Source organism: Macrosteles quadrilineatus, unplaced genomic scaffold (genome assembly GCF_028750875.1).
Source record: "Macrosteles quadrilineatus isolate MER2022 unplaced genomic scaffold, UCM_ALF_1.0 Scaffold_1__1_contigs__length_201487025, whole genome shotgun sequence".
Lineage (NCBI taxonomy): Eukaryota > Metazoa > Arthropoda > Insecta > Hemiptera > Cicadellidae > Macrosteles > Macrosteles quadrilineatus.
This window is the reverse complement of record NW_026542594.1, coordinates 38,437,278-38,450,260: the sequence shown is the minus strand read 5'-3', so window position 1 is coordinate 38,450,260 and position 12,983 is coordinate 38,437,278. Positions and strand designations below refer to the sequence as shown.

General features: G+C 37.0%; 1 protein-coding gene across 30 annotated transcripts in view; it reads left to right on the top strand.

Moving 5' to 3' along the window:
- Positions 1 to 12,983, top strand: part of LOC128982782 (myosin heavy chain, muscle) — a 53,706-nt gene that overhangs the window by 35,713 nt on the left and 5,010 nt on the right. For 17 of the 30 annotated variants that reach the window (XM_054401759.1, XM_054401782.1, XM_054401760.1 and 14 more), the window contains 11 exons: positions 2,194 to 2,330; positions 4,030 to 4,156; positions 4,346 to 4,555; positions 8,066 to 8,338; positions 8,485 to 8,585; positions 9,004 to 9,262; positions 9,540 to 9,793; positions 10,264 to 10,342; positions 11,472 to 11,717; positions 11,890 to 12,086; positions 12,525 to 12,874. In XM_054401759.1, the coding sequence (XP_054257734.1) occupies positions 2,194 to 2,330; positions 4,030 to 4,156; positions 4,346 to 4,555; positions 8,066 to 8,338; positions 8,485 to 8,585; positions 9,004 to 9,262; positions 9,540 to 9,793; positions 10,264 to 10,342; positions 11,472 to 11,717; positions 11,890 to 12,086; positions 12,525 to 12,874 (2,233 nt within the window). Of the gene's footprint in view, positions 1 to 2,193; positions 2,331 to 4,029; positions 4,157 to 4,345; positions 4,556 to 8,065; positions 8,339 to 8,484; positions 8,586 to 9,003; positions 9,263 to 9,539; positions 9,794 to 10,263; positions 10,343 to 10,760; positions 10,840 to 11,471; positions 11,718 to 11,889; positions 12,087 to 12,524; positions 12,875 to 12,983 lie in introns of all 30 variants that reach the window. The other 13 variants (XM_054401763.1, XM_054401754.1, XM_054401751.1 and 10 more) reach the window with 1 other exon arrangement.

Genomic DNA, 12,983 nt, shown 5'->3' with positions numbered 1-12,983 from the left:
GACGGTACAGTGGCGAGACAACCTGTATGTAGACTAGACGCTTTGGTTTTTGCTTATTTCTATTAATGTCAATGGTGTTAGTTAATTTCTGACAAATTAATTAGTACAAAGAAGGGAATTGTTCTACTTCCTCACAAAATTTTATATTAAATTCAATGTCGTCTCGCATAGTGAAGAAACAACTCACAATATAAACACAAAAACAACTCTACACAGGAAATTTGGTAAGTACAAGCACACTCTACACAAGAAGGTTGGTAAGTACAGTACAATATTTGCAGTCCGAACAACGGGCGCGCTACGGACATGCCACTTCCGATACGCCACGAGGGACGCCGAAGCGACGTGGCGGTGGCGGGAGGGCGGCCGCCCGCGCCACGTCACTTGTGTGTGCATTGACCAATTTGTTTACATGGGGAGGCGAGGAACGGACATATGTCCTCGCCACGTCCGTGCCACGTCTCCGCCCGACGTCCGTTCGGTGTGAATTGGGCCTAAGAGGTTTGTAAAACTGTAACTGTTTTTAGAAGTACTTAAAACCCACCGGCTACTTTAAATTAATACACCTTGCTCAGTATATAAAGATGATTTTTTTTAAATATTTTCAATGTTAACTACCTTAATCTCCAAGAATTGTTAAGTATTTATATTTTATAGCATTGAAGCTCACAAAACGGTGACATCTTTAATTCCGAATAACAATTTATCCAAATAAGTACATTTACACGCGGAAAAATTTGTTATGAAAATCCTATTTACTCAAATAAATAAAACGACAGCATATAAGACTTGAACTTGCTCACACATGTTTGGCGTAAAATCATTTTTTGAAGTTTGAGAAATGCGGTGGTTTGTGTAAGAAGACTGGTAATGTAATTAAGCTCAATAATATCCTAATTACTTTAATTCATATTAACTACACTAAATTCATTTGAAATAACTACAATAAAAACACTTCCGTTATTCCATCTAGATTACGTATACAAGAAACATAAAGAGAAATTAACTATTAAAATTGCTGTAACACTAAAAATAAAATAAGAAGGCGGATAAAGCAACATCCTGCACTCACGTCCATTGGGTCTAATGTCGGGAATATCTTCCAGTCGTATACTGTAGTGTAAACACGCTAAGCCGAGGCCGCACTATATCTCACATGAAATTGGGCGTCTTGCGTAAACGGAACTGGCTAATGCGGTCGCGTTGGCTCGCGAACAGACGTGCGTTATGTCGCGTAAATTAAACTGATCTAAATCAGTTCGTCCATGAAAACCTTCGTCCCCACCATAGAGTAACCTATAACCTGTACAGAAAGTACATGGTCATGGTGGTTCAATTAGTAATACTGTACATGGTAAAATACGAAATCGATGTATACCAAAATATATTGTTTATACTAAAATGGTAGGCTATGACATTAGGTAGGCAAAATAAACTGTTAGAACAAATCCATACAATTGTGATGTGAATATTTTCAGTTTGGTAAGCTTACGCGTAAACCGAACCGTCGTCGTGAAATATTAAGTTTTGGTTTAATTATACTTTTGACAAATTAGAAAGGTCAATAATGTTTTTGTGATTATTTCTGTTCATCAATAAGATGAAATATTGATCCAAACATTTACCATTAACTTCCTCTTTCACTATATTCGAAATATAGATTTTCATTGTTTTGATACAATCGCCTCATTTAGAAACATTCATTAACCCCGACATTATGAAACAAATTTAAAAAATTGAGATAGTTTCTATCGGTCTGTCCATGTTTTACTAATCCATCAAATTGTATGATAAAATCTTACCTATTAAGGTAATTAACAGAAATTTCCTTTTTGAGAGTGCACCAGAATATTTCTCCTCTGACTCTACGCGAGACTCTCTTCATGTACCTAATCTTGAAACCCCTTACCTTCGCTAAACAACTCCTTTCTCTGCACGTTTATTTGTGAAAATAAACATATTGTGTTGCATGACCTTCTATGTTAAAAAAGTCCTATTTGTAAGTGTATGTAAATATAATTTGTACTTACTTTTCGTAGAAGTTTTTTTTTACTTGTAAATCGTCAGATAGACTTGATAGTTTTCATTGAATTGACGAATTAATAATTATTAAAATGCAATGTTGTTTTTTAGAGAAATATCATTGTATTAGAGTATATTTGCTGACTGTTGTGTCGGGTTGGGTGGGTATAGGTGTTCTTCCGTGCCGGAGTCTTGGGTCAGATGGAGGAGTTGCGAGACGACCGTCTGGGCAAGATCATGGGATGGATGCAGTCCTACATCAGAGGTTACCTTAGCCGAAAGGATTTCAAGAAGTTGCAGGAACAGAGGTAGGAAAACGTGACAGAAATCTGAGTCTGTCTGAGGAAATAAATCTATAAATAATCCGGAATGTAAAATGATCTCAGAGTAACAGGCCGACGACGACGTCTGAGTAGAGGCCCTCTAGGGATTTCACTGTTGAAAATGTGTTGATACACTTTCCAATCTATTTACATAAATCTATTAACATCCTTAATTTCTGATTTGCATAAAATTATAAACAAAAAAATCTATTATTTAACGAAAATTTAATGTGATCGAAGGTAAAACACGTGTGGCATTTATAGGTAGAGAGTGGAGGTAACATTTCAAAATACCATGACTATATTATAAAATATGACTTAAAAACCAAACATGAAAACTTTGTTGCCAGAAAACCTGTCATAATAATAACTATTACTAGAAATGTATTTACAAATATTCGTTCTACATTTGATGGAATTAATAGTCTTAAATTGTATTTTAACAATTATATTGACTTGGAAACTTAACTATGTGTATTTCCATAATTAATGGTGAGAGTGAGGTGTATCGCCTAGCTTCGTGGATTGTTTTAAAATTAATACGTTCAATAACACTTTGTATATATAATAACAGATCGACGGTACCCACAAAAAACTGCCAAAATTTCATGGCAAGTTATCAGGTTTCAAAAATAATCAAAATTTACTTTTTAACTACTCTAACTCTGGTGAAATTGTAATTGGTATTTACTTTTGATAATTATGAGTAATAAACGAGAAACCCAGTTTTAGTAAAATTGCTACCCAAAACCGCAAGGAAAATGTGAAAACTAGTATTATAGTAACAAAACTATTATCATATTAATTATTGTATATCTTCTCCAATTCACTGATTTCCAGTTTTTCCTTAGAGACAATTCTCAAGCCAATAGCTGCAAAACCTATTATATTTAAAACTATTAAAAATGACGAGTATACTGGTCATGATGGCTGGTTAAGGTAAGGCCAAAATTAGACGGGTGAGTTGTACGACCTGTAAAAATACCTGTGCTCCAAACTATTAATACTGGGAGGCGATTAGTTTCTTTTAATAGGGTGGTTATCGTTTCCATGCCATCGAATGGTGACACGAAGCCAACTTTGGGGATCACATTCCCCACCTCCAAACTTTATGAATATTTAAATTCAATCAAATCAGGATCCTATAGTCATATTTTATAACGTCAATGTTTTCTGCAAAATTAATTTTTTCTAGGGTTAGCTTCTTATTAATGAAAGATTACAAACTTTATTTACCTCTTTAATTTTAGCAATACCGCATAAAAATCTTGCAAAAAAACTGCACATAGTATCTCTTTAAGATCATGTAATATAGTATATGAAAAACCACTAATACGCTGTTGAACAATCCTTTAAAAATTAAACTAATAAACTCAATAAAATGAAATAAATGTATATTTTTTATATACAGTTTAGTATTATCGTCCTTTTTTTTACACGAAAATTTTATATATTAGATAGTAACAAATCTTGTAATTTTTTTAAATTACTTAATAATTCTTAGTGAAATTATCAAACATTTTATAAAGCTGTTTAAACTATTTTAACTATGGCACTTTAGCTGGATGAAACCCCGCTCTGTATACTTTTGCCAGGCCTTTTTACACGTTGAAAAAACCATTGCATTAAAATGTGATTGAACACAAAGGAAGGTTTTACGACTGATTGTGTGGTTGGCCTACAGGTTGGCCCTGCAGGTGGTACAGCGCAATCTGCGCAAGTACCTGTCCCTGCGCACCTGGCCCTGGTGGAAGATGTGGCAGAAGGTCAAGCCTCTTCTCAACGTCCAAAACGTGGAGGAGGAGATGAGGGTAAGCTATTTCCGTCACTGTTGACATCCCCCCTCACAAAACTCTAATATCACCGATTCTGTCTAAATTCGAGGTCCCCCTTCCACCAACCTCCACCTCTGCCTCCGCTCCTGACTCTCTAACTTGCGAACACTCGTAGCCGCGGTGTGCTCCCGACCGACCATGGCTGACGGTGAGGACTTGTTGCAGAAACTCGAGGAGAAGGTGGCCAAGGCCGAGGAGGCGTACAAGAAGGAGGCAAAGGCCCGCAAGGAAGTCGAGACTCTGAACGCCAAGCTACTCGAGGAAAAGACCAACCTGCTCAAGAACTTGGAAGGAGAGAAGGGAGAACTCAGCTCCATCCAGGAGAGAGCCAACAAGCTCGCTGCCCAGAAGGCTGATCTGGAGAGTCAGCTTGCGGTGAGTACAGATCACACTGCTATCTATTGTGCACTTTTAATAACGCATATTTATTTCTCATGCGGATAGATTGTGTCGGTGACCTACTAGTAATTACCATAAAACTGTTTAAAAGTATATGCTTTAACACATTTTTCATCGGAACAACCAGTCGTTAAATTTGTCGTAACGATATTGCCTATTATTTAAGTTAAAGGGTTTGAGGTTTGGTAACGTAATAAGCAGAAAGTTTATAGTGTGATTACATTGTATAATAGAATTACATGAATTTGAATTACATAATTCTTTAATAATAGTAATCTAAAACTGATAAAAACCGATCTGCAACCAATATTAGGACTCATGTATGTATATTTATTTTTTCTCATCAGTAAAAAACAACCAAAAAACCTTTTTTCCTTATAACTATTTAGATCCTACTAAGCAAGGTAATTTAATAGTTTAATTAACACGGGAGCACATTAAATATCCATAAATGTTAAGACTCTTAACGTAATTTCTTGCCGGACCAGAATATAAAGTATGTACGATACGCATAAAATTAAACACACACACACACACACACACACATATATAAAAGTAAAAATGAGTTGTTAAACCAATAAATTGCGAGCGGTGGCAGTAACGCGACACCGCCTGACTCCAGTTGACTCACCTAGGGTATTTCTGGCGCCACATATCATGTCTGGAATTTGTAATTCCTCGCTCCACCAAAACATTATTTCCGTCTAGAAATATGGAACACATCAACGTTCCGTAAATTTGTCGCATCCGAGCGGCAAATGATATGAACGATGGTATAAATGATAGAAAGCTGGTTCTTAATTTTGCCTTTATTATCACACTGAACTTCTGGAGCGGATTTAAAATCTTCCTAGGATTTTGGATTGGGGTTTTTTTTTATTAATTTACATACAATTCAAGGAGATATTTTTAGATTTTTGTAATTTTGGTTTCAGCCTTAAAATGCTAATAAAGTATATACTTTATAGTAGTATAGTAATCTAATAATACTTCTATTTATTTATAAAAATCATAAATCAATAGCTATCGCTATTTAAAGTTTATGGGTAAAAATAAGTACAATTCTAACAAATATTTTTGTTTCAAATGAGCTCAAAATGTCATAAGGTTCTACCCACGGTAACCGTTAGGCCAGTTTCCAGTTTCCAGGTTATCGGTTCAAATCACCAATTAATTAATTCATATCGTTCCGCACCCGGGTATATAAATAGCGAGGCGGTCCTTGCAAGCACCTGTCTGGTATAATTAGCCCCTCCCCCACCATCCCTTCGTGGTTATTGATGAGAGCGATTCATCCTGGACACCCGGTCTTGGGTCTTCAACGCGGTTTATGCGGTTTTATTTCGGTCCGACTGTAGTGACAAATGTAAAACCTAAACACGAGCGCTGTGAGAGAAACGCCTGACTGGACCGACTCCCAGGTGATCATTTAACATCTTGACATCAGTTCATCCTCCATTTTTGTAAATTACACCTAACAAAATCATTTGATTCCCTTTCCCGATTATACATCATCTGATTCCTTTTCCGGTTATTATGTCGACTGAACTGTTGTGCTTAAACGTTACTGGACTACATTAAATTTTGATTCACGATGACCCAGTTTGTTCCGATATAATTCTTTGGTTTATTCTATAGTATCAGTTTATTCTATGTATCAGTTTCCATACTTCAATTCTGTATTGAGAAACTTGACTCACTATGTTTAATATGCCTGTTCTTCTTACTGAGCCATGAAACAACAATACATTATGACAAGCTGTAGGCCTTAACACGAATTTATGAATTATTTGCTGCGGAAGCTTAAATAGACGAAGTGAAATAAGTGTTTTAAGTATTCACTAAGAGTGTTCAGGAAAAGCGTGTGAAACTAATTCGAAATAGGTCTCGTTTGGACTAAATTACTACAAATTAACACTAGGCTTGAATCGTGGAATAAACTAAAATTTTTACAAATTACTAAATTATGTTTGTCTACCTTTGCATATCGTGCATAGTGTAGAACCTTATGGCTATTATGAATTAGTAATTAAGTGAGTGCTGAATTTGATTGGTATTCTATTACTAAAAATAGTATAATATATAATTTTATTGAATGTATAAACACCTTTAAGGACCTTGTTAATTTTATTTATACACAAAACATCGTTGCAACGAAAAAGTAAAAAACTGTACAATATGATAACGTTGATCACACAGCCGACAATACAGTACTCGTATTCTGATCTATGCAATTGTAGTAAATAAATGGGTCATAACCTGTAATGGGACACCGACAATTTGGATAGAGTCCAGCCATTTGGAGTATAATGTATGAATGGAGCAGTGTCTCTAGCTCTAGACAAACTGTTATTGTCTGTTAATGATCTGAATGGCTTGGTGCCAATAGTCTCGTGTAGGCCTACCTACCTCATTACACCACCTCATTAGTGGTGCAGTAATGATCCCAGCCACTCAGAGTACAACAGTTAATTTATAATAGTGACTTTAACGATGGGTGGATATGAGGGCTCCGTTTAAATGATTATTGAGGCCTCGCTTTCAATTAAACTGTATCAATTATGCGATAGAGAAAACACAATCAACTTAAGGTTAAAACTTCGTAACTAGTATTGCCTTCATTCTATCAAACACATTTGGTTATATTAGACGAGATTCAAAATTATATTTAGTGGTAGTTTCCAAACGGCGTGTGATACTTTTTATATAATATTTGATAAAAGGCCATCATCCGATTTTTCCCCTATAAATTTTACCTTCCATACATTTGTCGAAATACACTTTGGTAAGTTTGGCTAAATTATGTTCAGTCGTTATTGAGTGATAGTGTTCGAAAGTTTGCATTGCAGCCCGAAGAGCTTCGCTTTGCTCCACTGAATTATATTTTATGAGGTCGAATAAATAAGCCATATAGCCAAGTAGTTATAACCGTTAGGCTTAATGTGTACAATATCATAACACTTATAAAATTTATTAAAATACAATATCAACTCTTAATGCTGTGAATTTAAAGTAAACATAAACAAGTATTAATTTCTTAATAAAAAAATATCTTTAAAAGAGGAATCTATTAAGCATTATGTTAATATTGTCAATGCAGCCTACATCTGAAATAATAACTGTAATGCTTCATGATGTTAAAGGTAGATAAATATTAAAGTTATTAAAAACATGATAACATAAGTAAGTTACCTTTAAGTAGTTAATATAATTCAGGTAGATGCAGAACAGCATGACTTACACTACTTTCATTCCTGGTATTTAGTAATTACTTGCATACTAGAATCAATAATTGTAAAGTTCGTTTATATATTTATCATAAACATCAAAAAAAATTTCGATAAGAAGCTTTATCAATGTATTCATTAAACACTTGATTTTTTCATAGCTATGACAACTTTTAGAAAATACGAACTTCCTACCTACCTTTATCCTGAATAAATTTATCAAACAAAACTATTTTGACACTTTCATTGGTTTCCACAGGACACCCAAGACCGACTTCAGCAGGAGGAGGATGCCAGAAACCAACTGTTCCAGCAGAAGAAGAAGTTGGAACAGGAAGTCGCTGGTCTGAAGAAGGACATCGAAGACTTGGAACTCGCCGTTCAAAAGTCGGACCAGGACAAGGCCACCAAGGATCACCAAATCCGCAACCTCAACGACGAGATTGCCCACCAGGATGAGCTCATTAACAAGCTTAACAAGGAGAAGAAGCTGCAGGGAGAGACCACTCAGAAAACCGCTGAGGAACTGCAGGCAAGTTAACAACTTTGACCAATCCCCCTTTTTGAAGATACGGCACATTTCACCTAGTTTAAAGGAGAAATTATCACATCAAATTTACCACTCTTAACTCATCAGTAATAATTAAGTTCAATATTTAATTCATTGTTTTTCTTTAGGCTGCTGAGGACAAGATCAACCATCTCAACAAGGTTAAGGCTAAACTGGAACAGACCCTGGACGAACTTGAGGACTCCCTGGAACGTGAGAAGAAACTGCGGTAAGTCGACAACAGCTAAAATACTATCTACTACATACTACATATTTATTGAGCGGATCAACTCTTATATTAACATGTATTGCTTGCTGGAAATATATACAGTAATATGTAATAGTACATATTTGGCAACAAAATCCTCACTGGTTTACTCATGTTTATAAAGGCACTAGTTGATTGAGTTGTTAGAAATTGAATTCTGGATTGTTATTGATTTTGTTAGTATACCTTTGTTAGTGTAAATGAGTATAAATTTGTATTCGACTATATTTTTTATCGTACTCATTATAGTACACTATTACCATCATAAATAATATTTTGATGCTTAGTCAGTTTTGTTATTTTTATATACTTTATAGGAGCATTGAGAATCTAAATAACAAATTACTTATAACCTAAATTAAACTATCGTATTTTACAGAGGCGATGTTGAGAAGACCAAGAGGAAGGTTGAGGGTGACCTGAAGTTGACTCAGGAAGCCGTCGCCGACCTGGAACGCAACAAGAAGGAACTGGAACAGACTATTCAGCGCAAGGACAAGGAAATCGCTTCTCTCACCGCCAAGCTCGAGGATGAACAGTCTCTGGTCGGCAAGCTGCAGAAACAGATCAAGGAACTTCAGGCACGAATTGAGGAACTGGAAGAAGAAGTCGAGGCTGAACGACAGGCTAGGGCTAAGGTATGTGGGCTAGTATATTTTATTTTACAATTTGTTTCAGTAATTTATCTTCTGAATGTCTAAAGCTTCTACATTAAGAGAGCAAATGTTTCTAAAAAGTCATCCCACGTAAAAAAACATGTTTACTCTCTTGCAGAAGCATCGCAAGGCTCAATATTACAATATTGTGTTTTGAACCAAAACAATAAGAAAAGAAAATTTATTTTGAAATCGTTCATATAGGTAATGAACGTCACTGGGCCTACGTCTTTATAATATGATTATGTTTCTTAATAAGGCTGAGAAACAACGCGCGGACCTCGCTCGAGAGCTGGAGGAGCTTGGCGAGCGTCTGGAGGAAGCTGGTGGTGCCACCTCAGCTCAGATCGAGCTCAACAAGAAGCGAGAGGCTGAGATGAGCAAACTCCGCCGTGACCTGGAGGAAGCCAACATCCAACACGAGTCCACCCTCGCCAACCTGCGCAAGAAGCACAACGACGCCGTCGCCGAGATGGGAGAGCAGATCGACCAGCTCAACAAGCTCAAGGCTAAGTGAGTCTGATGTATAAATTAATATCACAATTTTTTACTCATAAAAATATTAAATCATAATACCAATAGTTATTTTATTGGATTTTTAAAATGAAATTTCTACTACTTAGTTTTCAAATATTTAAAACCGATCACCAAATTCATATAACTACTTAAATGGGTACAATATTCTAAGGGATAAAACGGATTTTACTATAAGTGTACTAGTCTAGGTTTAACAAGAAAAATTTTACAGACTTACATAATATTTGTTGTCAAAATATTTACGTTTGAACCACATATTTTTAGATCATTGGCAGACAAATGATTTCAGGTACAACTTGTCATGATATCTAAAGTGTTGTAAACTGGTTGTCGCAAATCTGTAATCTTTCATAGTAACCCAGTCGTCACGGGCAGAGTGTATTAGTTCTGTAGAGATTGGTTGAAAGTTAACAAGGCCGTTGTCTCAAATGGTTTTGCTGATCTAGGGCTGAGCACGACCGAAACTCAGTGCTGAACGAGCTGAACAACACCCGCGCCGCCGTCGACCAACTCACCAGGGAGAAGGTACCCGCATCCCTCAACCCACAGCATGATAGCATGGCCCCCCTCGACCCCCCCCCTCGACCCCCCCCCCCTTACTATCTCATTCTGTCTTACAGTAACTGCAGTGGACCCGAGCGAGTGCCGCAGCAGTACCTATGTGTTTCCTGATTCCCTTCAGTGTTCATTCACTCTTCGTACTCTTTTATCGCTGTTACAGCTGGTTTATTTATGCTATTTGGAGCTTACAGAGCATTTATTCGATGTACATTATTATTTCAAAGGTATTACACACAGTCATTTTCATTTTTTAATTCCAACATATTTACAAATTACATTCCGTACGTGTTTTTGTCATGCGAGTCGGTATAAACAGACGAGGCTGAAACAATTGCACACTGTTTGTCTGGGAGTGTTGTTTGACCCCTTGTTGTGTGCACAGAGCAGAGAAGGATAAGCAGCAGTACTTGATGGAGCTGAACGACCTGAGGGCGGGAGTAGACCACCTGACCAACGAGAAGGTAGAACATACAACGAACAGCTGTGCACAGTAACACACACTTGCCAAGCTTTAGCTGACACTAGAGTAGAGCCGTTAATATCTAGTGGAGAGCCAACATCGCTTCAGTTCGCTTATGTCTATAACCACGTGATTGGCGAATAAAAACACATTGTTTTACATAAAATAATACCAGTTAAAATAGAATAGTTAACACAAACATGTTATCATAAAGTTAGATTTAGCTGCAAGGAGATTAGCTAAATTGGACTTAAATAGTTGCTTTGTTGTAAATAACATTTCCAGCCCCACTAAATTGTGTGTTAGTCCCCTTTGTCAGATGTCCGAGTGCTTTTTTCGTGTTGGGTTTTAGACTATTAATTAACCTTAACAACATTCAGAGTTTTTATAATAAAAAAGTAAACACTCATATAATATCCAATATTTCCATTTCGATTGATTTGAATGTAAAACAGTACTCTTCAACTAACCCAATTATACATTAATATTTTATTTTTAAAATAAAAAATATAATATTAAAATGATACCTATTTAAAGAACGTAAAATGTAGGCCTTATTATGCCTAAGGTGGACTTTGTGAAACCCCTAACAATCTTGATAACTTTTCTAAAGCGATATTTACGCAATAACAGGCTGCCACAGAGAAGGTCGCCAAGCAGCTGCAACAACAGTTGAACGAGGTCCAGGGCAAGCTAGACGAGACCAACCGAACCCTCAACGACTTCGATGCCGCCAAGAAGAAGTTGAGCATCGAGAACTCCGACCTTCTGCGCCAACTGGAGGAGGCCGAGTCTCAAGTATCTCAGCTCAGCAAGATCAAGATCTCCCTCACCACCCAGCTCGAGGACACCAAGAGGCTGGCCGACGAGGAGTCCAGGGTAAGAACAGAACAGTTGCCATGGAAAATGCAACATTTTATTACTACGATTCCGATTGAAGTTTTTAAAATATGCACGTCAAATTATAGACTGAATAGGTACTTAAAATACACCAGTAGCTGTCAAATCTATTGCTGTTCAAAGATCCTAAAGTGATCTTACCAACTTACAGGAGCGTGCAACTCTCCTTGGAAAGTTCCGCAACCTGGAGCACGACATCGACAATCTGCGAGAACAGGTTGAGGAGGAGGCTGAGGGCAAGGGAGACCTCCAGAGACAGCTCAGCAAGGCCAACGCTGAGGCTCAACTGTGGAGATCCAAGTACGAGAGCGAGGGAGTCGCCCGTGCCGAGGAGTTGGAGGAGGCCAAGTAAGTTTAATAATTTATTGTCATATAACTATTAACTATTATTCGAATCAATTTAGTATTTCAAAAGGTTGGATGGTATTCAATATTCCCTTAAGAATTTATCTAGGAAAGACTGTATTCGCAGTAATTTCAATTAGTTTTTGTAGTTTTTATCTTCTTACGTAGGATCGTCTTATTACGTGTTTACTTTTTAGTTTCAAGTAAAAGTTATAATTATATAATTGAGTATGTAAAACTTCTTCAAACCACATTTTTTGCCACAAAACTTATGAATGTTTGTTTGTATACAAAATATAATTATATTAGAAAATTGTGTAAAACGAGAGTGTGAGTAAAAAAAGTTGAAGTAATAATATCAAAATATTACAGCTAGCTTTCTTTTTGTATGATATTTCCCCTGTTAAGTAATGGACACTCTTATGTTTGTGTCTGCTCTAGGCGCAAACTCCAGGCTCGTCTTGCCGAGGCTGAGGAGACCATCGAGTCACTGAACCAGAAGGTCATCGCTCTGGAGAAGACCAAGCAGCGTCTGTCTACAGAAGTCGAGGACCTGCAACTCGAGGTTGACCGTGCCACTGCCGTCGCTAACGCGGCCGAGAAGAAGGCTAAGGCTATTGACAAGATCATCGGGGAATGGAAGCTCAAGGTTGACGACCTTGCTGCTGAACTTGACGCCAGCCAGAAGGAATGCAGGAACTACTCGACTGAGCTGTTCAGGCTGAAGGGTGCCTACGAGGAGGGCCAGGAACAGCTGGAAGCCGTGCGCCGTGAGAACAAGAACTTGGCTGGTCAGTAGTACTTTACTGCTTGATAAGGGTGTCTACACTGAACTTAAAGATTTATGTATTTATGCAAAATTTTCAATAACTTATTTTTTGGAGTTACAACTATCTAAAG